The sequence below is a fragment of the Sycon ciliatum genome, chromosome 1 (genome assembly GCF_964019385.1).
Source record: "Sycon ciliatum chromosome 1, ocSycCili1.1, whole genome shotgun sequence".
NCBI classification, from domain to species: Eukaryota; Metazoa; Porifera; class Calcarea; order Leucosolenida; family Sycettidae; genus Sycon; species Sycon ciliatum.
The window spans coordinates 87,567,681-87,594,302 of record NC_088643.1 but is presented as its reverse complement, the minus strand read 5'-3'; the positions used below and the strand labels follow the sequence as shown (position 1 = coordinate 87,594,302).

General features: G+C 45.4%; 3 protein-coding genes across 3 annotated transcripts; 2 read left to right on the top strand and 1 right to left on the bottom strand.

Moving 5' to 3' along the window:
- Positions 1-1,323: 1,323 nt before the first annotated feature.
- On the top strand, positions 1,324-9,604 carry LOC135806173 (hydroxymethylglutaryl-CoA synthase 1-like). The gene is made up of 6 exons (XM_065320327.1): positions 1,324-1,873; positions 2,751-2,876; positions 3,236-3,397; positions 3,601-3,748; positions 8,496-8,666; positions 8,860-9,604. The coding sequence occupies exons 1-6, from the start codon at positions 1,432-1,434 to the stop codon at positions 9,257-9,259; spliced, it is 1,449 nt and encodes a 482-aa protein (XP_065176399.1). The 5' UTR covers positions 1,324-1,431; the 3' UTR covers positions 9,260-9,604.
- Positions 9,605-10,809: 1,205 nt separating this feature from the next.
- On the top strand, positions 10,810-14,147 carry LOC135806172 (solute carrier family 25 member 35-like). The gene is made up of 2 exons (XM_065320326.1): positions 10,810-11,587; positions 12,701-14,147. Exons 1-2 carry the CDS (start codon positions 11,213-11,215, stop codon positions 13,235-13,237), a joined length of 912 nt encoding a protein of 303 aa, XP_065176398.1. The 5' UTR covers positions 10,810-11,212; the 3' UTR covers positions 13,238-14,147.
- Positions 14,148-15,939: 1,792 nt separating this feature from the next.
- LOC135806171 (kelch domain-containing protein 4-like) lies at positions 15,940-25,112 on the bottom strand. The gene is made up of 11 exons (XM_065320325.1): positions 24,921-25,112; positions 22,421-22,512; positions 22,215-22,293; positions 21,842-21,940; positions 20,917-21,053; positions 20,574-20,666; positions 19,647-19,971; positions 19,178-19,363; positions 17,979-18,514; positions 17,246-17,465; positions 15,940-16,931 (listed from the first exon to the last, which is right to left on the bottom strand). The coding sequence occupies exons 1-11, from the start codon at positions 25,020-25,022 to the stop codon at positions 16,677-16,679; spliced, it is 2,124 nt and encodes a 707-aa protein (XP_065176397.1). The 5' UTR covers positions 25,023-25,112; the 3' UTR covers positions 15,940-16,676.
- Positions 25,113-26,622: the final 1,510 nt, after the last annotated feature.

Sequence of the window (26,622 nt, the reverse complement as noted above, 5' to 3'; positions counted from 1 at the left end):
TCAGTAAAACCAAGAGTAGATACACAAGAGTGTGCAACTCCACATCTCTTCTGCAGAAAGTGCAGATACCCTGGCCCACAGCAGAAATTTTCGTAGACGTCACCTTTTTTCAGAAAACATGACGTGTGTCGTACAGAGCAAGCATATTCTGCCCGCAGAGAAGTGTGAGAGCACGTGCTGGGCACCGACCGTGTAATGTAAAGCCCGGCCAAGGCAAGTGCACGAGGCAAAACTTCCCAAAAGACTCGCAGCGCGAGCGTCTTTGAAAAGATTACGTCAACAAAAAACTCCGCCGTGGGCCAACCCATCCGGGAGTTGCACACCCTTGTTTATCTACTCTTGGCAGAACTAAGCAGGGCAGGTATGTCGTTAGCATCGGAAACAAAAAATATATATTAACTATTGTGCAAGTAAGCCAGCACAAAGAAGAGGACGGTAAAGTTAAGGAATGAAATAGCAACGCCATCACATGCAACACGCAAATGGACTGAAAGTGGCAAATATCCATTGGCAAAATCATTAGCGTATGCAGACACAAGTCAGTTACTGTACCAGCCAGTACACGTCGTTCATACGAATCGAGTTGCCATCGCACACACTTTGGCTGTCTTTGAACCCAATTTCCTGAGACAAGTCGGTAGAGGTCCACGTATCCGCGTCCCAACTGGTTCAAAATTATTGTCCAGCAAGACACACGTATTCTCTCCGAATGCTGGATGCATATGAACTGATGCTGGGCCATAACCACGAGTTCCAGTGACCAGGGCGTTCTGCATTTTCCCTTGACAGGCTACTTTTATCCTCTCTCCAACAACAGCAATCTTTCTCCGCCTAAAAACGAAAGCACACTTGGCTATAGTTCTTGCAGGCACCGAATTGTCAATTACTCTCAGCTCAGTCAGAAGCTGAACACCTTGCCTTCTCATACACCGAGCCATGGTGACAGATCATACACGCAAAGTACTTCTTTGAAATTCTTTCTTCTTCAACTTTGGCGTTGAGGCCTAGGATATATTAGTCTACAAGCATGTACAAAGTAGACTGTATTGCACTGAAAATACTCAAAACAATGAGAGTGGTGAAGAAGATTGTTCAAACTCGAAGAGATACGTCGTGCAACAAAAAAAAGAGAGAGAAAAGAGTCATGTAACCATGGTGCTCGCATCCCATGCAGGGCCGCGCGCGCGTACACAGTAGCCGGCCGTACACAAAGTGCACACGTGCTTTTGACGGTCACCTGACACCTGTACCTGGTCAGTGGTCACGCGCACGGGATTTCGGATGATGTTTTTCTCTTTTGATTCATTCCAATGCGAAATAAAATGCATGTACATGGGACAACAAGTGCAAAACGTTTTTGAGTGCTCCACCTGAGTGGCCGGAACATTTTGGTTTGGATATTGTAGTCAAGCTTGTCGGCTACAATGTAGAATGGCTGCGGCAGAAGATTCCTCGGGTCACTGGCCAAGAAATGTTGGAATATTAGGTCTAGAAATTTACTTCCCAAGGCAGTATGTGTCTCAGGAAGAATTGGAAAGTGCTGATGGTGTAAGCACTGGGAAATATACAATTGGGCTAGAACAATGTAAAATGGGATTCTGCTCGGACCGAGAGGATATACAGTCTATTTGCCTTACTGTAGTGAGCACGCTGTTCCGACGGTACGGATTATCTCCCAATCAAGTAGGCCGATTGGAAGTAGGCACAGAGACCATCTTGGACAAGTCCAAATCAGTGAAAAGTGTCCTAATGCAGCTATTTGCGGAGTGTGGCAACCATAGCGTGGAAGGCCTGGACACCACTAATGCATGCTACGGAGGAACAGCAGCAGTATTCAACTCCATCAACTGGATGGAGAGCAGCTCTTGGGATGGTCAGTATTTATTTTTATATATTTTGTTGAGAACACAGACCTGAACAGAACAAACAAAAGAGAACGCGAAAAGAAGGTATAATAGAGAGGTTCTGCTACACGGAACTACGTACCAAACTCCGTGTCAACTGCAGTGAAGTTTGACACGGATTTTTCGTATGTTGCGCCGGTTCTGCTCTGCGTAGCATGCTTGAACTCCCCGCCACATGTACTCTGTCCGCTCAGTTTTCACACGGAGACCAGTCCGTGTGAAGTGCGCTTCACACGGAAAACGGTATGAAAAATCCGTATGAAACTGGATCCCGTACCGCGGCAAGGTTTCCATACGTACTTTGGTACGCTTTACCGTGTGGCAGAACCTCATTTAATAATAATTATTGCAAAGTACGGGTGCAGGTTGCCACAGTCTAGGTTTCCGTTCCACTTTGCAGGATCAAAATTTGAAATACCAAGAAATCAGAAAAACGCAATAAAGCGAGTGGCGCATTCAACACACGCGAGCGCGCGTGCACACACACACATACACACACACACACCATTTGCCAGGGTTAGAACTAAGATATCCTTGAATGTTTTCGTTGCCATCTCGTCAGAAGGATTTTTACTGGCAAAGCTGAATCAATCTGTAACACAATGTAAAATTCTGAAGAGGGTAATCGTTTGCCCTGAGGGTGCACCATGTCCGAACATTTCGTGAAGGAGAAGATGAGGAGAAGATTTTTTTCGCAGTAGAGACCTTTCTTTTAGTAGGCGTGTTCAGGCTGGGTCTTGTCACTTGTGTGTATTGTTTCATGTTTAATTTCCTTTTGTGTACCTCGTGCGTATTGTTTAATTTAAAATATAACACGTCCACAATTGCTCATCTCCCTTTTTGCAGGACGTCTTGCTGTGGTGGTGGCTGCTGATATTGCAGTGTACGCCGCAGGGCCTGCACGTCCCACCGGTGGTGCTGGTGCTGTTGCCATGCTCATAGGCCCTAATGCTCCGCTGGTGTTTGAGCGAGGTAAGCCGCCAAAGGAATATGTCATGTACTAACCCACTAATATTATAAAAAACCCATGCACATTATATGACATATGCTGTGACAATAGGTCACGCACAGGAGCCAAGATGGTGAAATGGCTTTTAATATAGCGTTACTAGTAACTTACTACCATAGGCAATCGAAATGGTGCTGGTTATCCAGTGTGTGTGGGTGTGTTGTTTGGGGGGGTGGGGGGAGGGTCTTACTTCTTCATCAACAGCATGTAATTCTATGAGGATTCAAATTCTTTGATCCATGTATTTTACCATCCTTCTGAAAGGAGTGCTGGCACGGAACAATTTACAAATCAACAACATGACACATTCTGGTGTTTTTAGGCATGCGTGGTACCTATATGGCACATTCATATGACTTCTACAAGCCAAACCTATCATCAGAGTACCCCACAGTGGATGGGGCAAAGACTCTGTCGTGCTATCTGGAAGCACTCGACAAATCATATGAAGACTTCTGCAAGAAATCAAAGCACGCCCTTGGAGGTAAGGTTCGAATGAATGCAGGCTTCGTGCATATGTATGCTTGTTTGTTGCATTAGGTTGTATTGCCGTGCAGGGACGATTCACGGATTGTCTGTGATATTGAACTACATGTCTGTTATAATGAACTACATGTCCATGAAACTGGGTATGGGAAGTTGTTAGAGATAAAACTATGATCTGTTCTGACTGTGTGCTCTGCACAGAGGAGTTTTCTCTGGACAAGGCTGATTTTATTCTCTTCCACTCCCCATTCACAAAGATGGTGAGGAAATCACTGGGTAGACTTCTGTTCAACGACATTGCGCGGTTTCCTGAGATGCTTGAACGTCAACCAGAGTTACAGTCACTTGTGTAAGTTGCACTTCCAGCACATGAAGCATGTATGATGAGATAGACAGCTGAGAATTGTCACCGTCTCAGAGCTCTCTTTAATAATACTAGTACCGTAAAGTTCCGCCAGAGCGCCCCGTCTCGCGAGAGCGCCCCGCCTTGATTTTACAGCCAAGGGAAGAAAATCGTATGGCAGAATGCTACTACCGTATTATCTCTAATATAAGCACGGTCCTTTATTTTTTTCAATGTACCTCCGCCCCGTGCTATTAATGGAGACGTTCCTTTATTGGAGACTGTTCCATTATTATTTCAACTACATTTCAGAGGTTGGTGCACCGCGCGATCGCGCGACTGACCATGATAATATGTACATGTACATGCAATGTGCGTACATATACTACCGTATGGTGTCCTTTATTGGAGGCCCGGGTGGTTTTCAGAGCACTTAAGGTGGCTCACGCCTATTTCAAAAAAATTAACGATTGCTCTGAAAATTTGGTGGGCGGTTGCTCTTAGGTAGTGTATGCAAATGGCGAGATAAAAAACGGGGTCTCAATGCTAACTTTTGAGATATAGGCGATGACAATTTCACGAAATTGTCAAATTTGTACAGGATTTGTGATGTATAGCGGACGGGTATTTCATCAAGAACCTGATTTACAATCTTCCTCATTTTTTGGTTATTGAATGGACTAACTGTGTACATGCCAATGAGAAAATAAAAAACATATGCTTCAATGCTCAATTTCGCCATATAGGCGCAGAATGCCTTTTTGATAAGTTTGCTTTGCTACATGTACATGCACACCTACATATCCCATGTACATGTCCATATACATCTACTCTTCTCTACTAGCCCACCCAACCCTGCAATACACATTTACACCAGTGTACACACACATACCACACACAAACACACACACACACACACGCATACATGCAAACACACACACGCATACATGCAAACACACACACACACACACACACCTGTCCTGTCGAGCCACTACCACTAGGGTCACGTGAGCCCCGGAAGGGCAGCAGAGAGAGAGAGAGAAAGAGCACGCCACCCGGTGGCGCTCCAGACACACACGCACACACACACACACACACACACACACACACACACACACACCTTTGGACCTTTGGAAAGCCCATCGCCGAAGGCGATGATAGCTATTAGGCGAGGCAGAACACACACACACGCACACACACACACACACACACACACACACACACACACACACTACTACTACTACTACTACTACTGCTACTGTAGCATGGTTGCCCAAGGGCCACACCATTCCGAAAGAAGCCGGAGTCATTGTCAGGAGCAGAAACGGAGATGACGACTCAGGTCACTCTGTCGACGGAACTGACGGCTGCAGCGAGAACAGCGGACACAATATGACGCTCTGTCAGACTTGGTTGCCCGATGGCCACGGTCGCACATGTGACGTCTGAAACCAGGCACTGACTTGAATTGCCGATTGCATGTCAAACACAAGAGAGAAGCATGGACGCTGAGCGGAATAGATGATGCCGGCGGACACTTTCAATGGTTCCAGGGGCAAACAATGATGCACACGCAGGCCACCACGAGAGTGAAACCACCTTCTGCATGTACCACACTGCACAGCACCACGCTGATCCTGGATGGGGAGACTTTGCTCTGCGCCACATTTGTGCCTTGTTTGTCACCTGGCTGGCGAAACGACCGATGGCAGATAAGACAGTCCACCCGCCAGGCAGACCTATCCTGAGCAACCTCATACCAGGCCAGACAGACACACACACACACACACACACACGCACCACACACACAAACGTGCGTGTAAACAGTGACTAAACACACACACACACACACACACACACACACAAGGCACACACATGATCGCACGCCTGCAGACCATCGCTCCAATGAAGATAAGATTACTACTTCTTTGCGTAAATATGTTTGAGATAGAGTGTCGCTCTTAGATGTGACTGATGCCATCAACCAATGTCAAGGAAAAAAATTCACGGTTCGCGTCAGACTCGGCTAGAGGCCGAGTTTTCCGCATCCGTAGGAACGCCATCATCCTTCAAGGATCAAGGCACAGATGCAAGGAAAGAATGTGTTCAATCTTCTTCTGCACACGTAGAAATAGGTTTGGGCATTTTCGATGATTTAGAATGTACGTCGCGTGAATATGACAATGTGACAGAGGCAGCCACAATTTACTGATTACTGTGCATTGATCTAGCTATATACACTGCAAGTGCACTGTAAATATTGTGTTACATGCATGTAGTAGTGAAGGGAGACAGTATACATGTACATTCACCAATGACACACCTGTCAGACAGCAGGTTAGGGCTAGTCAAAGTTATGAAGGCACAATATGCGATACGAAGGCACAATTTTGCGATGTACTTGAGTTTGTGAATATATAGTGGACTTTGTGTTCACACATACTCTACCAAATTGCCATGCACACCCTTGTAACACACACACACACACACACACACACACACACACACACACACCACACACACACACACACACACACACACACACACACACACTTGAGCCTGGGGAGCATGATTGCTGTCAGCCAGTGTTGCTTTCAAATGCGTATTCTCGTCAGGAGTGATGTGAAACACATACTGGTAAATATCAATCTCTAAAAAATGCATCCTAAATAAAACGCTCAAGCACTGAGTCTAGTCAGAGTGATAAGACAATAAATTGAAGGAATTTCTCAACAAAAACTCAGTGTACCGCTGTGATCAAGCCGTGGCAATAACTATAGTAGAGTTCTTGGTGGACAGCGATTACCATAAAGAAATGGTGAGATACTACAGTAGTACCCTCTACTGACACAATGCAACCACGTTGTCCAGTGCATGTTCGAATCAAAAATACTTTCGTACATCCGTGACCATTTCAATTTATATTCAAGGGCGACCTCCACAATCCACTGGCTTCAGAGTCGATTTATCATTATAGAACGGCCATTCTTGACAAAATAGTCAGACAAATTTTGCGAAGGATGGCGTTCTACTGTGGAAGGGACTCGCCAAGTCACTTGAACCGAAAATACAAAATACTCAGGTTTTACACATTCACGTACCCGTCTGTGCCGTCCCCCATTCCTTCCAAGACATCCACATAGACTCCAACGCTTTTATTCTACTCTTTTTCCGAAGCCGACCATGGGCATGGGCAGTGCCTGCTGGAAGGGACATCCCAACACTTCTCTGACAGGTACTAGGTGACAATTTCCACAAGTAAAAAATGCACCTAAAAAAAAGTAGCCAAGTGAAGGAGTGAAAAAAAAGAAGAAAAAAGCTCACACTCTAGACTCGAGTACGAGAGTTTCGTACTCAGGCCATCTGCTCGAGCTGGACCCTTCGAAACTGGAGTGCGCTACACGCGCTACGCCAACTCTGCATGTCTTTTCTCGAACGTAGGATGCGCGAGAACCTGCGCAAAAGACGAGTTTAGAAATAGGCGCGAGCCACCTTGGAGACTGTGCTTATATTAGAGATAATACGGTAAGTTTGTAGACCCGGGTGCTCGAATCAGAAACGATTTGACAGGTGTGCAATTTCTCATCTGTAAATCTCAACAATGTCAGAATATACTTTTGGAGAGGCGATGGAACAGGGAAGAGAGTCTGGCTTGACCCACCCAGCAGGAATTCAGAACCTGGGTGCGCTACAACACAAGCTACAGTACGCAGTAAAATGGTCGTATTTCCTTCGGATTTTTTATTTGAAAATTGGGTGCTCGAATCAGAAACAGCGAACTCGTCAGATCGTCTCCGATTCAAGCACACGGGTCTGCCATCGTCTACGCTTGGTGTGGCAGTTGAGGGCAGGGAGTAGTAACTTACTACTTAATTTTTGAGAGCAAGATGGTCAGTGGAGCCGCAGATTCAGCAGGTCTTTGGCAGCACCGTACAGGAGACCCATATCGTCGAATCAAGGACCCAGCAAAAAGTGGGTCGCGAGTATTTCAAAAAGTGTTTACCGGGCAGCGCTGAAATTTGGCATACCGTTAGCAGGCCGTATGTTGATGGTATTTGTAAAAACTAAACGAAATCGGAACAAGTTTAGGTACAATTTCAGGGTGTTTCTGTTTTGGTACCCTGTGTCTCATTCGAGCACCCGGGTCTACGGTGTGAGAACCTTAGTGTACTAATAAGTGTGAAGTACGGTGACTTTTGGCATGTTTTTATGTGGACCTCAAAGGTAAACTGGGTACAGATTGACTGCACAACGTGCAATGTGTGTACAAGGTCCGTGTCGTATGACCTACAGCCAGGAAACCACCTCCACAAGACGACAGCGAAAGGACGAGATGGTGGGGCGCTCTGGCGGTACTTTACGGTCATAATGTACAATTATTGATACCTACAGTCCATTTCAAAACTATAGACGCGTACCTAGGCAAAAACCGTTATGCCAGCATCTATACCACATAAAATCTGTGATCACTTTGTGCATAATTTTTTCCAAATTGGGCGTCTGTTATCCAATCCTTTAGAAACTATATGAGAGTAATTGTGGAGCGATCCTGAGCAATATTCCGAAAACTATTCTCAAAAAGTTCCAGCCAAATTTGAAATATTTCAAAAACCCTACGCGTCTATAGTTTTGAAATGCACTGTAATGGCCTTTTTATCTCGAATGGTTCTTTGCAATCTCTATCACAATTTGTGTGTAAGTGTGGCCCGGTTGTGTGTGAACTGTCCTGGCGTGTGTTGCAATTGTTCTGCAGTGGTCGTACACTGAGTGACACGGTTGGAGATCGTACTGTTGAGCAACTCCTTGTCAAGTCTACCACTGCCATGTGGAATGAAAAGACTGAACTATCGACCCTCACTGGCCGAAACATCGGCAACATGTACACTGCTTCATTGTACGGCTGTCTGGCATCCCTGCTCGCACAGTAAGTCATGGTAGCAGGAAGAGAGGCACGTGATACTATATCTTGCTGCTTAGCACTGCAGACTTCAGTATAGTCAAGTGGATGGTACTTCAAATCTTTGACTGTGCGTTGGCTGTTACTACTGAAGTACCTTTCCATAGTCAATCAGTGTAATAGTATGTTGTGTTTTGTTCTCATGTTGAACTGTCTGCAGGAAACCTGCTGGAGAGCTCAAAGGCCGCCGCTTGCTAATGTATTCCTATGGATCGGGTTTGGCTGCATCTATGTTCTCCATCCAGTGCCGTGGGGCACCCGATGCAGCCGTAACCCTAGATGCTCTCTGTGAGAGCCTCTCGGCGCTTCCCAAGCGTCTGTTATCACGCGAACGTGTTACTCCTGAACAATATCGGGCGGTGATGGACTTGCGGCAGGAGAAACACCATGCTGCACCATATGAACCCGTTACCGATGTTGCCACTTTGTGGCCTGGTACGTACTATATTGAGAGTATCGACGACATGCATCGTCGTGTTTATAGTGTTCATGACAAGAGTGGATTCAAAGGCGAACAGGGGCATGTGCCGAATAATCTCACTGTGCCAAATGGCCATTAGCTATTGTGCCTTTAACTGAGTGGACATTTGCACATACAGTAGTAGATTCAAATAATATTTGAAATCTTCTTTGAGGTAGATCTACTAATCCGTTTGAGCTAAATCATCCTTGATGAAACTTTACTTCTGAAGTAATCATGAAACACATTGGATATGTATTCTATATGCCTGCTCTTGTCGTCTTCTCTCTCTTTTTTTTATACTGTTGTCTTTCTCTGCCCGTATAATGTTTTAGTCACTGCGTCTTGTTTCTCTGCCGCTGTGGACATTGCTAATGCTATCTGACACTTTCATTCATGGAGTAGTAAAGTACCTGCTATTTTACTACTCCCTGCTTTCGATCAAGTTCTCTCTTGTCTTTGGAGCCTGCCAATACACTTGTAAAACTGTGAAACGGCTAGTAGCTGAATACACCAATATGTTCAGGTCTGCTTACAAGAAAATGAAAGCTGGCCATCATGTACTTTGAGAAGGGGTCTATTGACGTATTGTCTTTATTCACTGTTAAAGCCTGAAAGTGTGAGACCATAATAAAGTAAGAACTAAAGTAAAGCAAAAAAAAAGACAATGGCTATAATTATATAGAGCACTCAAAGTGTACTGCAATATACAGCTGTACATGTACTCAGTAAAGCGGCGTGTCCGAAATCAGAGTTCGAGTACATGATTGTCCTACACTACAATGAGTAGAATCAAGATTCGTTACTGTACTTGTTAGTCATCTTTACTGTTCAATCCACAAAATGTGATATAGAAAGTGAAGAACCATCCGAGGTAAATAGCCATTAGGGAGGTTTCGCTCTACGGAATTACGTATGAAAATAACGTAGGAACTGCACGTAATTTTCATACGTAAAAATCAGAGCTGTTGGGTTTCGCTCTACGTGATTTCTCCACGACTGCTAAACATGCCTTGTTGCTTTGGAGACGCGTTGGCTGCATGCGCCCACCGCATGCACCACGAACCGAAACCGCGTTTTCCATCGTATTTTGCACGTGCAGCGTGGTGTACGGTGTGTGTACACTTGTATTTCGCGCGGCTTGAACTTTGCCATGGATAAACCCTGAAAATGTGAAAAATATTTCAAAAAGTCCTACGGAGACCCCAACGTAGGAAACAGCTTTCCTACGGATATCCGTAGAGAGTTTTACGTATGAAAGTTGCCCTCGCTCCCCGGCGTGTACGACATACGGATTTTCATACGTAATTACGTAGAGCGAAACCTCCCTATTGTATTGAAATTACCAGACTCATTATTACTTGTATGTAGTATCAGTTCTGACTCTGTGTAAAAAAAGTTCTAAAAACAGAAAAGGGAACTCTTGACAGTCTTGTGCAATCTTGATCCAAGACTGGAGTCTTGGTAGAATCGACAAGACGACATGCATGCGTGCAAACTCGTGCATCCAATGATCCATGCAGTGGCAGTGTCACGGCTCGCGGAGCTGCGCAGCTAGCTGTGACCTGGTGACTGACACAGTGACAGTGTTACTTATCAGCATCAGGGAGTCGTAGACTCGTGCACGTAGTCAAAAATACCTACAACTCCGCGATCCGGCAATACTATAGTATGATGCTGTGGTTGGCTTTCGCCGACGATTCTGGAAGAAGTATGCAGAACAAGTACAACTGCTATCTAGCTTAGCTAACTTACTTGGGCAAGCGACGAGCCGACGGTCATAGCAGTCACGACGGTGGAGAGCCGCTGAGTCGGACGCATTGTGTTGGGAGCGGGGCTCCGTCATGGCCTCCAAAGTGGACCATAGACCTACCTTTGCAGCGCTCCCCCGCGCCACTTGTCCTTGTTACTGTTTTCCCCCTGCTTAGTGAGAATTTCAAAATAGCTGTTTTGTTTTGGCGGCAGCTATAAAAATCGCCGGTCGTTACACATTTAGGCTTCAGTTGATCCTGGTAATGTATTTTTGCAGAGAAAGCAAAGCAGTTCGTTCAGAATGTCGTCGGAATTCCTTCTCGGAGGTGTTGCAGCGGCTAGCTCAGCTGTACTAACCAATCCTGCCGAGGTGGTAAAAACTCGATTTCAGCTGCAGGGCGAGCTTGAAAATGGACGCCAGCGCCCATACCGGAATGTTATTCAAGCGGCATTGGCCATCGGCAAGCACGAAGGAATAGCCGGACTACAGCGTGGCTTGGCAGCAAGTATGGCCTATCAGTTCGTTATGAATGGCTTGAGATTTGGCGTTTACCAAGCGTTCGTCGAGCATGGTGCAATCCACAGGAGCGATGGAACAGTCAGCGTCCCTAGGAGCATAGCGTTTGGTGCTTTGTCCGGAGCAACAGCTGCGTGGATAGGGAATCCACTGTATTTGGTAAGTCCAACACAGCCGTAATATGAAGAAATTTATACAGAACAATTATAGGATATTTCACACTAGCAAACCCTGTCACAGGACCCCCCAGAGGGGGACCACCGTTACTTCGTTAGGCCTTCGGGTCACACTACGTCAGAAAAGCTGTTCCAGCATCTGAATCATAAGAAAAGTTTTCCATGACAACTGACAAAAAGGCAGGAAAACGAGCGTCAGACGCACCAGCTTATGACGCGAGCAAATCGGCTGCGTTGACGCGGCTGTGGCTGCCTGAAAGGCACTGCAGTGTCTTTGAAACATAGCACACTGTACTGTGCTGTATCATAGCGATTTGGTTCGCTACAAAGTGGTTTTGTGAAGTGCGTCGGGTCACGGCAGCAAAAGCACAAATGCAGTGTGACTCCACGTCAGCGTAACTTGACGTAGTGTGACCGAAGCCTAAGGCACTGCCTGCATCTGCCGCTGGATTTACCAGGTGTTAGCGGCCGTCCTGAGTTTGCTAGGGAACAGACACGATATTTACTCTTTTTACTTAAAACTTTTGTTTAATAACATGACTCAACAAAACCTGCAGCAAGAACTGCGATTTTGATCCTGGATTTACCAGTGGACAGGAACTTTAGCAAAACAACACCAAACTTGCGCATGCACTTGATTACAAGCCTGGGGAAGGGGGCAAGAGACAGCTCTATTTTTTCCTTCGCACCGCTCAGAGACAGGAGCACCGTTCAAGGGAGGGCTCTAATCTCGCGAGTACGGTTTCCGTACCATCATTTGCACCCTGTGGAGAATGTGATGTATACGGATGTCCGTGTCTGTGTGCATGTACAACGTTGCACTTGATGCATTTCTCTCTACTTGCCTTTGCAGTCCCAACAATAGTCTGGTGTAGATGGACAAGCAGAGCAAAGGCCCCGAGAGGACTCTTGAAGCTCTCTCATTTGCCTATATCTGTGTGTATGTATGTCCATCACGGCGTGTGTGTTTGTCGTGTGTATGTATATTTGTGTGTGCCGTGTGTGTGTTTCATGTTCGTTTGTTTGTGCAGTGTGTGTGCGTGTGTGTGTGTGTGTGTGTGTGTGTGTGTGTGTACGTGTGCTGATGCATGTCCAGGTTAAAATCAGAATGCAGTCGTCCTGCTCAGCACCGCACCTCACTGTTGGCATGCAGCACCACTACTCCAACATGTACATTGGACTACGAGATGTTTACCAACGGCAGGGTCTCGCTGGCTTGTGGCGAGGGGCCCATGCATCTGTACTGCGTGTGTCGGTGGGTTCTGCCGCCCAGCTATCAGTCTTCTCAAAGTCAAAGGATGCTATTGCCCGGGCACTGCGTGTCTCACATGACAGCCACCTCGTGTCATTTCTCGGCAGCTTTATATCTGGCTTCATGGTTGTCTTCATTATGCACCCTTTCGATCTTGTGTGCACGCGCTTTTTCAATCAGCCATCACGCGGTGCGTTAGCTGGCAGCAGCTCAAGGCAATACAGAGGAGTGATTGACTGCTTTCGGTCTGTGGTGACCCTGGAAGGGATGCGCGCGCTGTATGTCGGCTTCTGGGCTGGTTACGCTCGTCTGGCTCCACATACTTTCCTCTGCTTGTTCATCTGGGATGAGCTGCGGCTGTGGACGAATCGCTTCCGATGAGTGTGGTTGTGAATTTGTAGGGATATTCCCTGGTACCAGAGTATGGGCATTACCAACCTTCACTTACTTTATGACATTATCCTGAAGAGATAGATATACATATCTGCCCTTTGTTGATACAGGGACTGGAGGTGCGCAGATCAAGATGTTTGCACTCATAGGTCAGAGTCTATTTTGCTTGTATATACAGTATCAGATTTACATGGGTGTATCGTAACTGTACCTGGTTGTACGCTGGACAGACTATGAGTGCCTTTCAAGCGGTGAATTAGCACAGCGGTGCAGCAGCGGAGCAGCGGGGCAACATTATCAAGTATGTCTTGATAAACCATAATTATTTTACCGGACTGAACGTCCCCCTTGAGTTACTTTATTCTACACTCTCATTATGAGCCTTTGGTGAGCTTTCCTTTACTTCCTCAAGTTTTCAAAGTTGATGTGCTTTTAGAAAGTATTCAGAACTACCTTCAAAGTACCTCAGCATATGCCTCTTTTTTAATATTAAAGTTTCTATTCCTTCTATTCCACAAAGGCCTTACTCTCATCTACTATTACCAAGAGTACATAACCCCCCAGAGTGTGCAACGCCTGATTCAGCTCTGCATAGGGTCTTGGTCGAGCGTAATCGGATCTTTGCGTCATAATACCGTACACATCTGAGGGGAACCCGGGGAATCGCGGGTACTCTCGGATCAAAAACAACGGTGCCCTGCCTCGAGACCGGCCTTGCGCTGGTGTGGAGTGTACGCATGACATCAGAAGATCCGATTACGCTCGACCAAGACCCTATGCAGAGCTGGATCAGGCGTTGCACACTCTGGGGGTTATGTACTCTTGCTATTACTACACATGCTTCTAATATTACTATCATCAAAGTGGCACGACCATGTTCGATAATACTTTTATTATATGATGCAGTGGAATGTACGCACCCTGTGTGTATTGTGTGTGTGTGGGGGGGGGGGGGGTATGTGCTCCAGTCAATTCCTTCTTCTCGAGTATCGTTTCCACTCTATGTGCATACCGGTAGTACATGCACAGTAACATTGGATGCCGCAGAATAAGAGTATCCTCTTCAGGCTGGTGCTGTTCTTATTCTCATTTGTTGCTTGTCCTCTGTGCTTCTACATTCATCTGTTCCCGGGGAAAATTGCGGAAAAAAATCGCAAAAAACGCGGGGAAAAACGCGGCATAACATGGCATAATTTGCGGTAAATATGCGGTGAATAATATTGATGTGCGGCAGTTTTCAGTGAGTATGTAGTGAAATCAATCAGTTACAAGTCTCTGGTGTAAGCACTCGTCATATTTGAGTAAAAAGCCGCCACGATGAGACGTTGCTGACCAAACAGTGCACTGTGTGTACGTGTACTGCTACAAAAAAGTTCAAAAAACGTGGGAAAATCGCGGAAAACGCGGTCTTTTAAAAATCGCAAAAAACGCGGAAAAACCGCGGCCGCGGAATCGCAATTTTCTCCGGGGACAGATTCATATTGTGACATTGTACAGTTACATGTTGCACTTAGCCCTACATGAAAAACACACTGGTGTTCCGAAATGTTTGCTTCCAGCCCGGGTATTCTTCGGCATGCAGCCCACTCTTCGGCACTATAAATTATTGTATGTTCGTAGTTCAGCACACGAAAACCACTATGCACTATCTTCTCGATCACTGCCAACTGTGTCACTTGGGATGGTTGTGTGAGTTGCTACATCCTCCAAACCGGCATGCATATTATCAATATCGCTGTCATCAGCATTGCAATGGGTGCATGCATTTTGGTTACTGTAAAACCGGAAAATTTCGGCGGAGTTTTATTTTAGGTAACTTCGGTACAGGTAATTTTTACCTAAAATAAAACGCACCGAAAATATGATATGTATATGCATGCCGACAAGAGTCCATAAACAGTTTATGCACTCTTGATGCCGACTGCAGTACAGAAATCTGGTTTACCGAAATTTTCGCGTTACCGAACCGTAGATTTTGGGAAATACCGAAAATATTACACAACCGAAAATTCCCGGTTTTACAGTACTGGTCAAATACATGAACTCCGTCGTCTGAATCAATTCCGCCGATTTTGAGGTGAACACAAAATTGGGTCTCCCACCAGAGTTTACACATTTGACATACAAAATACATGCAGCATCTCCCAGTGTACATGTTTGTATTATAATAAATAGGGCTTGGAAGTGATGACATCACAACGTCACTAATCTACAGTGCATAGCAACAAAGTCTCTGTCCCATTGCAATGGGTCCACTGCCAGTCTAGGACACATTGAAAATACGTGCATCATAACAATTATGAAGTTCTGTCGAGACAGCACTGATATGATGGCAGAGTTGCACACTCTGTGCGTGCGCGTGTGTGTGTGTGTGTGGTGTGGTGTGACAGAGTGTTCCGCCGTCCTGGTGACCTCAAGCGGCATGCGCCATACTGCAGATTTCGGGTTTAGAGCCTCAGCGTGAGGAAGCCATCGCTATCATTGCTACGGCAATGGGCGTTCAAGGTTCAAGGTGTGCGTGTGAGAGGGGGGGGGGTTGTACTCTTGGCATCACTGTGGCACCATGAGTCATAACCTTTGGACTTTCGACAAGGCTCCTGCATCGCACTGTCAAACACTAAAATCTACGGCTATTCAGCTCAATCAGCCTAGTGTAATAGTCAACACGCCAGCATTCACTTCAGGCAGGGTAACAAACGCAACACAGGCATTGGATGTGTTATTCGAAGTATGTTGGTTTAGTCATTTCCTATGTATGTGTTGTCCGTGTCGGGTGAAATGACTCAAACGAGTATCTAATTTACTTGATTATATGCTATCGCATGGGCTCATGCTCAAGTTTTATCCTAGACAAGATTATGACGGTAAAAATATAATTTTCATAAGTTTGAGGAACGAAAACAAGGTTTCACATTGGTATGATCATTCTATAAGCTTGAAGTCAATGTGAATGTGTGAGCCAAGGCTCAAATTACACAAGTACAGGTACAAAGCCACACGAGAGAGAGAGAGAGAGAGAGAGAGAGAGAGAGACACACACACACACACGCACACACACACGCACACACACACACACGCACACACCACACACACATACCACACACACACACACACACACACACACACACACACACACACACACACACACACACACACACACACACACACACACACACACACACACACGCACACACACACACACACACACATCTATCATCTATGTACAATGACTACAACCCTACGTGAATCAGCTAGAATGCAACATGAATGTGTGAGGCATCTAGGTTGTAGAGAGGTGCCACTTGCTCAGTAGCACATATGTTACCTGTATGTACAAGCATGGATAAATATGTACAGTACTATATCACGTGTATACATTACGTTTTGCCGGAGGACTCCAGATCAACAGACCCAGACCATGGTTCATCTATGAGGATGCTGCTTTGTGAGCAGCCTTGGCCATTTGAAACGCCAGGGCTTTCACTGCTTTTTCACGTGCCTCCTCGTCGATATCGTCTCCATCGTGATCAGCTTTGAACGACATGTCCGCCTTGACTAGCCATTGTTCTTTGGTTCGAATGTAGAATTCACCCATGCCCTCGCCTTCATTCACTTGAATTTCGCCCTCTTCATCACTTCCATCTTCTTCTTCTTCCTCATCCGATTGTTCACCATCTCCGGCCTACGTAGGAAAAGGCCAAACAGATTTCAAAACAGCACACTCGGCTACAATTTCAAAGCACGCAAAATCCGCAGCACACCCGACAAGCTGGTGCAGAGCACTTCAAGAGTTTGGCAAAAACAGTACCAGTAAACATTATAGCATAGTGGTGCCAACAGTGTGGTCAATCAGGATACTTTCAATTTGATTTTTGAAGTTCATTGTAGTCAACCATCAAAAACCAGTGCTAGCATCTCCACTTGTTGTTCTGTTATAAAATGTACCCCATCAGGTGTTGACATCAAGGTATCTACTAAAACTTGAAAGACACATACCTTCGAGGCTGCAGTGGCATCTTCTCCATCATCACTATTTTCCTCATCTTCATCGGCTTCTTCCTCCTCCTCCTCATCATCTTCATCCTCTTCTTCCTCTTCGTCCACCTCCAACCATGGAAGGGACTCAGACTTCAGAGCAACTAAGCACTTCCATCCACCTGAGCCACCCCCACGGCGCAGGATGTCTAACGAATACATATCATCCAGATACACTTGTCTGCACGAAACCAACAGGCCAGGGAGATATACCAAGTCATGCGCGCACACACACATGCACACACACACACACACACACACACACACACACACACACACACACACACACACACACACACACACACACACACACACACACACACACACACACACATACACAAACAGGAAAGGATTAGTGTGCTGCTAATTAGAGGCAAACCTTTGAGTTTACCTATTTGCTGGGTACATGTATAATACTTGAGCCGATCCTGCACATGGAGGAATGTTCATATGAACTTCGGCTGAAGTACATAACGTTACTAGTACTATGTTTGTTTCAACAGGCGACATAATGCGTCACCTGGTGACACAAGCATAGTTATGAGAGTACTGATAACTACAAGTATATCTCAACGTTTAGAAAAGTAGACGCTCGGCTCCGAGAGAAAATCAGTAGATGTTCATTATCCAAATGGATCCAAGAGTGTACATTGCTACCAATGTGAACGGTCATCACTATCCAAAAGTCACTGACCTGTCGCCCTGCTCATACATTCCACCATACACAAACACAGTGCCACCCTTGGTAGCTAGCGAGGCACTGATGCGAGGAATGGGCCCAGCACAGATGTCCGCAGCCGCTTCCGAACCATCACCTGCGGCCTGTTTGTCTTTGCTTTCCGCTGATGCCGCTGCCGCGGACTGCCGTGCTGGATCTGCTTTCTTCATCACCACTGTGAAAACTGAGTCTGGGCAAACTGTCACAACATTGCCATCCGTGCTCACTCCATCGCCAGAGGTTGCTTGCTCAGAAGCTACAGCTGAACTTGATGGGTCAGGTGAGGGATTACTCTGATCTTGGCCATCATTCGCATCGGCATCTTCCTCGTCCTCATCATCAGTGTCTGTTTCGTACTCGCTCTCATCATCATCACTATTATCTGCTTCATCCTGAGCAGCATCTGCAGCAGAAGCTGATGCAGCTTTGCTCTCCTGTGAGGCAGGCTTCTTCTTGCGGCGACGCTTGACCTTAGGACCACCGGCTTGTCGGCTTAGCTCGTCCACGTTCACCTGAGGACATGGATAAACAGGAATTCAAGAAAAAGAACAGCAGGTCGGTTTCTAAAGCGGGCCCAGCAGCACACCTTTACCCCGTCATAAAGATAGAGGGTTTGGTGAACTGAGTACAGATCCGGATTTAGATTGAGCTAATGATATCACACGAGAAAGGTTCGTCCAAAGGAGCAGCGTGGGGAGGGGGATCAATTGTACTTTCCAGTGTGTATACATAAGTACCTAGCCCTGAAGAGTGTGCAGCTCCCACTATCAGTGCTGTCTGCACAGAATTTCAACATGGGGTCGTTTTCATGATGCATACATTCAGATGTCTCCGTGGACCGGGGTGGACATTCCGTGGTCCAATCCTGTACAAACTTGTGTGAGCAGACATGTGTGACGTGTTGGCACATTTTTAGAAACATAGCATGACATGTGCATACAAGGAGCATTGCATCATTAACCATATTTTTTTAATGCCAAATCAAAAGTCTGCACAGCGCTGCACACGGGAGTTGAGCACTCTTGGTTATTGGTATGTACTCTTGATGTGTGGAGGCACAGTCACTAGCACCAGCACCCCCCCCCCCCCCCATGCAAACTCCATCACATGTCAGACATGGAGAATACCACTGCACTGATACAGACACATGTATTGCCAATAAGCAGAACACCCACCTCAAACCAGCGAGGCGGCTTTCCATCCGTTGCCAGTTGGTACATGTCGGCAAGAAACTGTGACTGAAGGCCTTCCTCATCCTTGTCCACATCCTCTGAACCTCCAAAGAGCAAAGCACGTTTCTCTGTCAGCTGAATAGTAGTAGCACCACTTCTTGCTCCAGGCCCCTGGCCACTTGGGTTGATCTGGATTTCACAGTAAGTATGAAAGCACAAGAAGGTACAAGTAACTTAACATGGAGCTACACAAGGTATTACGACGTGTAGTACATTAGGTCTTGAACAGCATTCTACAAGCAAACCTCAGTCAATAGAGCACTGCTGTTACTGCAGCTCCATGGCTAAACCAATAATTACGCCACATCAGGTGCAGTTTGCCCAAACAGCAGCAAGTTGTCCAGTGATGCCTTATTGCAAGCACAATCAACTCTCCACAGTGCTACTCTTGGAAGTACAGTACAATACGTACCTTCGCCCACTTCCACCGGAGACCAGCTTCGGCTTTCTTCGTTGCTGGCTTTTTACTGGAGGAAGCAGCTTTAGCAGCTTCGGAACTTGCTGATGGAGTGTCGAGCGGCACGAGGGACCAGGCATCCGCCAGGATGACAGGCTTCTGCGCACCATCACGCTTGACCTTCTGCCGGCTATAGCCGCCGATCACCAGCAAAGCACCGCGCGGTGTTGTGCTCAGGCATGCAGCCGAGCGTGGTGATGGTCCACCGGCAGCATTGATACGATGCCACACTTGCGATTGCAACGAGAATGCATACACATCGTTGAAGTATAGGAAATCACTGAAAACACACACACAGACAAAAACACACACATACACAAACATACACATACACACACAAACACACACACACAGATAGAAGAATGAATCACTTGAAGACACACATACACTGTACAGAGTAAGAGTACATGTATGTAACTTCCCAGAGCGAGCAGCTGCTGATGGGTAGCTGTCACAGCTTGTTTTCAGAGTCATGTTTCATGATGTAACCAGCTCAATGCATGTACTTCAGTACTAGTATTCAAGACTGCATACATGTATGTGCGCAAAGCAGTTTTGTGCACAGTCGAATGCATTACGTCACGCATCACGACGTAATTCTGAAAAGGAGTCATAATGGACTCAACCACTCTTGTACTGGTAGATGTAGCACACGCGTGTCGAGTAACACCTTTGGCATACGTGCCATGCGTAACTCACTGCCTAGGTTAGTTCTAGCGCTCCTGCAAGGGCCTGGTTTAATTTCTGGCGTTGACAAATTATTCTCATCGCTACAGTACCAGGTTCGGCCTTATTTCTCTGTGTTGCACTGATGATTCCATGAAGGATGAAATGGTTCTGCCCGCAGATTGAGTGAAAGATATTTCGAGCATATCGCCTTACCGAGGTTTCTCATGGAAGCCTCCGAACACTATGAGGTGTTTGTTGGCCACAACCATTCGATGTCCACTGCGCGATGATGGACCACCTGGTGCCCTATACACAAAAACAAAAAGCAACAAATTTAAAAAACGTATGCACAGAACACACAAACCTACTTGTGTGTGTGTGTGTGTGTGAATTTGGCCTAATAGAAGGGTGAAGCATCATAACCTTTATCAAACTATGAAGGCATAAGCTAGAGCACAAGCTCAGGGGGAGGGTAATGGATATGCTATACAGAGAGGGATATCATCCATGTGAAAATACATAGCTGGTTGCATGTTGGCTACTGAGCAGCTCTCACTTGACATTTTCCCACTTGGCATGAGCCAGGTCCAACATCCACAAATCCCGGAAGTGATGAAACGATTCGTTATTCGCTGAAGTAAATTCACCACCAAACAGCCACATTTGACCACCACCTTGCGGCACGCAGGCAGCCTAGAGGCACAAGATAAAACCAGAGAAAAGAGTGATATCAACATCACCAGAAAAAATTATAATCCCCAAACATGCCTTCTACAGTGCACAGTGACCTATGCGTTCAGACACAACATAATTATAGCGTTATTGCATTGAAAGGGATGGTTCAAGTTGCACTTTAGTGTTTGTGAATGGTGCATGGTCGAGTATCCACTGCTATCCTTTCATAAACTTAGTGCCGTTTAGCGGCATTTACTCAACACAAAGTTTTAATTACTTCGAAGCATAATCAGCAGAATGTTAGAACAACAATGGACAAAGAACACAACGCATTCAAATGTATTCAGGACTTGTTGTTATGACAGCAGCTACACATCTGCTACAACTTGTTTCAAGCACTGCCAACACAAGTAAGTGTTATTTCTACTCCTTAGTTCCCTATAATAGCCCCTTAGTTGCAATTTGTTCATTGGTAGAACAGAGCTTTCTGACGAGAGCTGTACGAAAATTGTTTCCAAAGTATTTTCATTGTTCATACTTGTACAATATTATTGTTTATCAAATTCTCTACACCATCGTTGTTTGTTTGTAGTTTATCACTACATGCACCTTCTTGCTTTGTTCATGCCAAATCCGATAAAACCGCTGTGGCATGTGGCAAGTTATCAGCTGGTCCTATTGATAGCGAAAAATAATAATACAGTACTTTCGAGGATTCAAATCAAGATGGAGATGCAATATTCCTAGAAATGCTTGAAACTCTCCATTGAGCTTTACGAATTTACATGTAAGACCAAACATGATACCTGGTGACTAGAGCGAGGCGGCGGTGGATTGGGAACGTCCCATTTGATCCATTCGTCGTGACGGATGTTGTAGATGAACAGGTCATTGTAGCAGCTTGTCTGCAAATGCAAATGGACACAACATCTTATTGGAAATGGCTACATTTCCCAAAAATCCAACATAGACAAGAAACCAAAATAAAAGAATAGATAAGCTACGTATCCATGGACCAATTCATTAATCCCCTCCCCACAGAAGGCACAGTGGTCTGGGTACAGCAAATTTACAAAAAATTGAACAAACAATTGGAACGTCCCTGCCCACTGATTGGTGTCTAACGGTGACTATACACTCGTGACCATCACATACAGTATCTTCAAACAACAAACGCACCTGGCGGCCATCAAAGAACTCCCCTCCGAAAAGCAACAGTTCCTGCTTTTCAGGATGGGCCACGAGTGATCCAAAGCATCTGAGAACAAGAAAACAGTCAAGTACAATCTCACATGCTACAGTACAAAGAATGATCGAATAAAACTGCAAATATTGCCACATCACATAATTGCTTCATGCCACATGGTTCATTGCCATGATCTTACCTTGGTGAAGGCGGAGGGCATTTCGTCTCCGTCACTGCTGTTCGTTTCGCATCAAGCTCGCGGATTTCCTTGAGTATTGCATCGAAGTCCTCCTGAAAAGTGAAAGAGATTGAGGGAGAGACAAACAAAATGCGGGAATATAATTCCATGAGCATAGTCGTGAACTGTTTAGTTACCATAGCATTCCGTTGCTCTTGCTACGCACATGTCGACTTTCTCTCAAGTGCTGGTGTCTACTTTATCTCAAGTGCTTGCATTCACCCATCCTTAGATTCCTACAGTGCAGTTCGCGAGAGGATACAACTGCATACTGTCCAGGTGAGAATGACTATTTTAGTCGCAGTATGTAAGTAGGCTTTGAAAGCAGAATCTGTCATATTTCGTCCACTCTCAATCAGGAACCTTATGACATGTGCTTGGCGTAAATCATGTTTGGCTGCTCCTGAGATAGTAACATGCACATCAGCTGAGCTGTACTTCATAGCAGGTCACACCAGACTAGTAAATCAGTAATCCTCAGCGAGTTTCTTCGGATTAGACTTTTTCAAATTTTCATTTTGATTTCATCGTCGAGTTTCATCCCTTGTATCTTTGGTGTTCTTCCTTCTTTCCATGTCGTATTGTTTGAATAAACCCGTTTTGACTAGTAATCCTCAGTCTCAGCTTTGTAAACCAGCGGTGTAGCTGTTTCAGTAGACACCCTTAGCAAACAATGGTAACGCTATTTTTTACGGTACTCGTACCTTGATCACCCAAATAGCGTTGAAGCCGCAGCGTAAAAACGTTATGGGGGCTGATTTATCGTCTTGACCAACGGTACGTGTTTTGGCCAAATATTGCATAGTCCGTACGCATTTCACCTTGTATCGCGTATATGGTGACATAAATGGTTGTACCGCGCGAAACGAGAGAGCTTGGAAGCTCAGGGCCCTACGCTATGCTTTTTTGCCTTGATGACCTAGACAAACAAAGCATAGGGATGTTATAAATTCTTATAAGTTTCTACTTTTTGTTTTTAGACATAAACCTGGGATTCGAACCCGCACTATCGCCCTGCATGCATCCCCCGATACACTTCGCATACATACTAATTCTTCCAAGTTGCTTCACGTTATGATCTTGTATTTGAAAGCCCTATTTGAATATGCATTGTGGCCAGCCGTCTTTGGTTGTACGGTACGGTACGGGATAGGTACGGGACAGGTGCGGGACAGGTACGGTCGAGGGTAATACGACACCGTCTACCGCCTTGATGACGGCAAAAAAAGAAAAGGGATGTTATAATTTTTTCAATTCTCCTATTTTCTTCAGGCATTACCTGGGATTCGAACCCGCACCATCGCCCTACATGCATTCCCCCATACACTTCGCATTCATACTCATTCTTCCAAGTTGCTTCACGTTGCGTTTGAAAGCCCTATTTGAATATTGCGGCCAGCTGTATGTGGCCAGCTGTGTTTGATGGTACGGTACGGTACGGGACAGATACGGGATAGCGCCAGGCGTGACACAAACACACAAACAAACACCAAATTAAAGCTGTGTGGACCCTGGCTAGCGCCAGACGTTACTGAAGTAAACGTCTTCTGCATAGCTACGGGAATAAAAGCTATTCTCGTAGCAACAGTGTTCTAAAAATACCGTGCATCTTGCTAAAGGTCAAACCCAAATCACGATATTTTTCCCCTTACGGTAATACCGTTACAACATAACGTTTTTTGCCAAGGGTGTCTAGTGTTTGCTGGTAACGACACCACTAGCTCCATCACAACCTCATGCATCGATTAGATGAGTGAAAGCAGATCGAAAACAGAAGATGAAAGCCAGGGAGGCCAAGATTAGCATATGGTCACTGCAACAGTCCACCTGGGCCTCGATGTAGTCATGGTTTGGAGGTAAGGCGGACACATGAACTTCGACTAGAGGCACAGGACACATCAGTTGTGCAAAAAGACTTTCAGTGTAAATCAGTGATGCAATATGACTCATTTCACCTCCTAGCCGCAAAAAGCACCACATGGAAACAAAAGCAGGCTGATTTAGGGCCATCATGACAGCACACACCATCTCACAAAACAGCTTCATTTCGCCCAGGGCCAAGAAAACACGTCAAGATTGTATGAATTATGTCGCACTGAGCCCTATGGTATTCCAACCCCCGGTATTTCTTGAAGTGCATATAAAAGGTGCTGATTTTGAGTCTGCGAGCCAAGCTGCACTAAATGGGGTGGCATTTGTACTTGAACTTGAGTCTTACGTGCAACTTGTGCTTCGAGATACAGTGTACATACAGACGAGAATCTGTTACACAGGCACTGTTTCCTTTCAAGTCAGCTGGGTGAGAAGCTTTGTTGTAAACTGCTGTACTATTTTACCGATAACCAGATAACCGTGCTTTGAGCCCTGGTTATCGGTCTTTTTTAGAGTACGTTGACACGATAATTTCCCTCAGAATCAAGATTAATAATAATTTTTTATCCATTATCAGTTCAAAACATACCTCTCCTTCTCCTTTCTTCGATTTTTGCTTCTTGTCAGCTTTTTGAGCGGCTTTTTCTTGAGCCCTCCCTCGCTTCTCCTCTGACTTTTTCTTTTTCCCCATGGCTAGCTCCAGATCAGAAGGCAACCCACGGCCACTGCACTACGAGCGCTGAGCGAGAACTATAGACTTGTAAGTTGTATAATACAAAAGACTAGTACTAGTAGTATTCACGTCTTTTTTGTGCTGAAAATAATAGTATTACGATTGTCTTGTCACGTGCGCCTTGCACGTGGATGCATACGTAAGCGCTAGGCCTAGCCCAAATTTGCTCGAGGCGCTTCGATATTTTGCCGGCAAATTTTGCCCGAGCACTTTCCATATTTTGCTTGGCATTGCCTTTTGTTTCCGATATTTTGCTCCATTTTGCTCCTGCTTTGTGGCAAAAATGGCTTCGAATGAACCGTCTACTTTGGTAAAAGTGGATGGTGACTCTGATGAGGAAAGCAAAACTTATAATGGTGTCAGTATTACAGATTTTGTAGCATGATTTCAAATTTATGTACCCCTGACAACCTGCACGAGCTATTTCAGCACGACATTGGCCCATGAAACCAAAGAAATTTGAATAAAATTGCCAAAACACACCAGGATCCTCTGTAAATTCGATAATTTTCTCGGAATTTGCCGGCAATTTCTTTTCGTGGGAAATTCCGATATTTTGCTGGAAGCATTGCCGGCAAATTTGGGCTAGGCCTAGTAAGCGCACGTGCCCGCGCGCTGATCGCGCATACCAAAAACCTCAATGACAATGGCGAAGGACTAAAGCCCAGGGACCGTCACTTAAAAGGTGGCGATCTACCTTCAGGGGTCAAAATTTTGTGAAATTTTCAACTTGCTCTAATTTCGTCCAATGCGGTGTCAAATTGCTCGTATAGATCCCAGACATCATTTCTGAAAATTTGAGTGAGATTGCTTTATCCATATGGCTGCTATGAGCTTGCAAAGACCGAATGTAACATATCTTTGACTCGCACAATTGCAACTTTTTGGGGGAAAACGTAGAAATCGGTCTTTTCACGGTAAATCCTTGTGGATTTTGTTCAAATTTTCTGTGCTCGTCAGAAATACCACTGCTGACTCATGCCATACCAATACGCACATATTACGTCATCATGGACACAGTGCGCATGCGCAAATCAATAATTCGATAATTTGTGAAGAATTCAAACAATTGTGTTTGGAAAGTCTATTGGAGACGTCTCACGTCGTCGCCTGTCACCAAGATCGGGTGGAATGAGTACTGTCCGTCGTCTTGGATGTCCGAAGCAGCCTATATGACTGCCAGAAGCTCTCGATATCCATCTATCCGCTGAAAATATCCCTGACGTTGACGACGCTGTTCAAATTTATTGGCAAAAAAATTGCCAAGCGAAGACGTATTTCAACTTCATCTCCAACTCTGACTACTCTGATGATGACGATGTCAACAACAGTTCTAGCTATTGTGGTGATTAGTTTTTCTCTCTCTCTTTCGGCGTCAGGCAGTGAGTGCAAAATATAGCCTACTGGAGTTAGTCTGTGAAATATTCGGAGTGATTTCTGCTGTTTCTGGTCAAATCAGTATGCTGTCAGCTGTACCAGTCCACATCCCATCGTAGATCTACTAAGCGAGCAGGCAAACCCAGATATTTGCCTTGGGATTTCATTGTGTGTGGTGAGA

What these genes read in the sequence shown, in the direction of transcription:
- LOC135806173 (XM_065320327.1), top strand. Translation starts at nt 1,432, where the DNA reads ATGGCTGCGGCAGAAGATTCCTCGGGTCACTGGCCAAGAAATGTTGGA. An exon ending in ATCAAAGCACGCCCTTGGAG is followed by an intron (nt 3,398 to 3,600) that starts GTAAGGTTCGAA and finishes TGCTCTGCACAG; the next exon opens with AGGAGTTTTCTCTGGACAAG. An exon ending in CTGGCATCCCTGCTCGCACA is followed by an intron (nt 8,667 to 8,859) that starts GTAAGTCATGGT and finishes AACTGTCTGCAG; the next exon opens with GAAACCTGCTGGAGAGCTCA.
- LOC135806172 (XM_065320326.1), top strand. Translation starts at nt 11,213, where the DNA reads ATGTCGTCGGAATTCCTTCTCGGAGGTGTTGCAGCGGCTAGCTCAGCT. An exon ending in TAGGGAATCCACTGTATTTG is followed by an intron (nt 11,588 to 12,700) that starts GTAAGTCCAACA and finishes ATGCATGTCCAG; the next exon opens with GTTAAAATCAGAATGCAGTC.
- LOC135806171 (XM_065320325.1), bottom strand. Translation starts at nt 25,022, where the DNA reads ATGGGGAAAAAGAAAAAGTCAGAGGAGAAGCGAGGGAGGGCTCAAGAA. An exon ending in CGAAGAAAGGAGAAGGAGAG is followed by an intron (nt 22,513 to 24,920) that starts GTATGTTTTGAA and finishes TTCACTTTTCAG; the next exon opens with GAGGACTTCGATGCAATACT. An exon ending in AGCCGCCTCGCTGGTTTGAG is followed by an intron (nt 18,515 to 19,177) that starts GTGGGTGTTCTG and finishes CCATGTCCTCAG; the next exon opens with GTGAACGTGGACGAGCTAAG.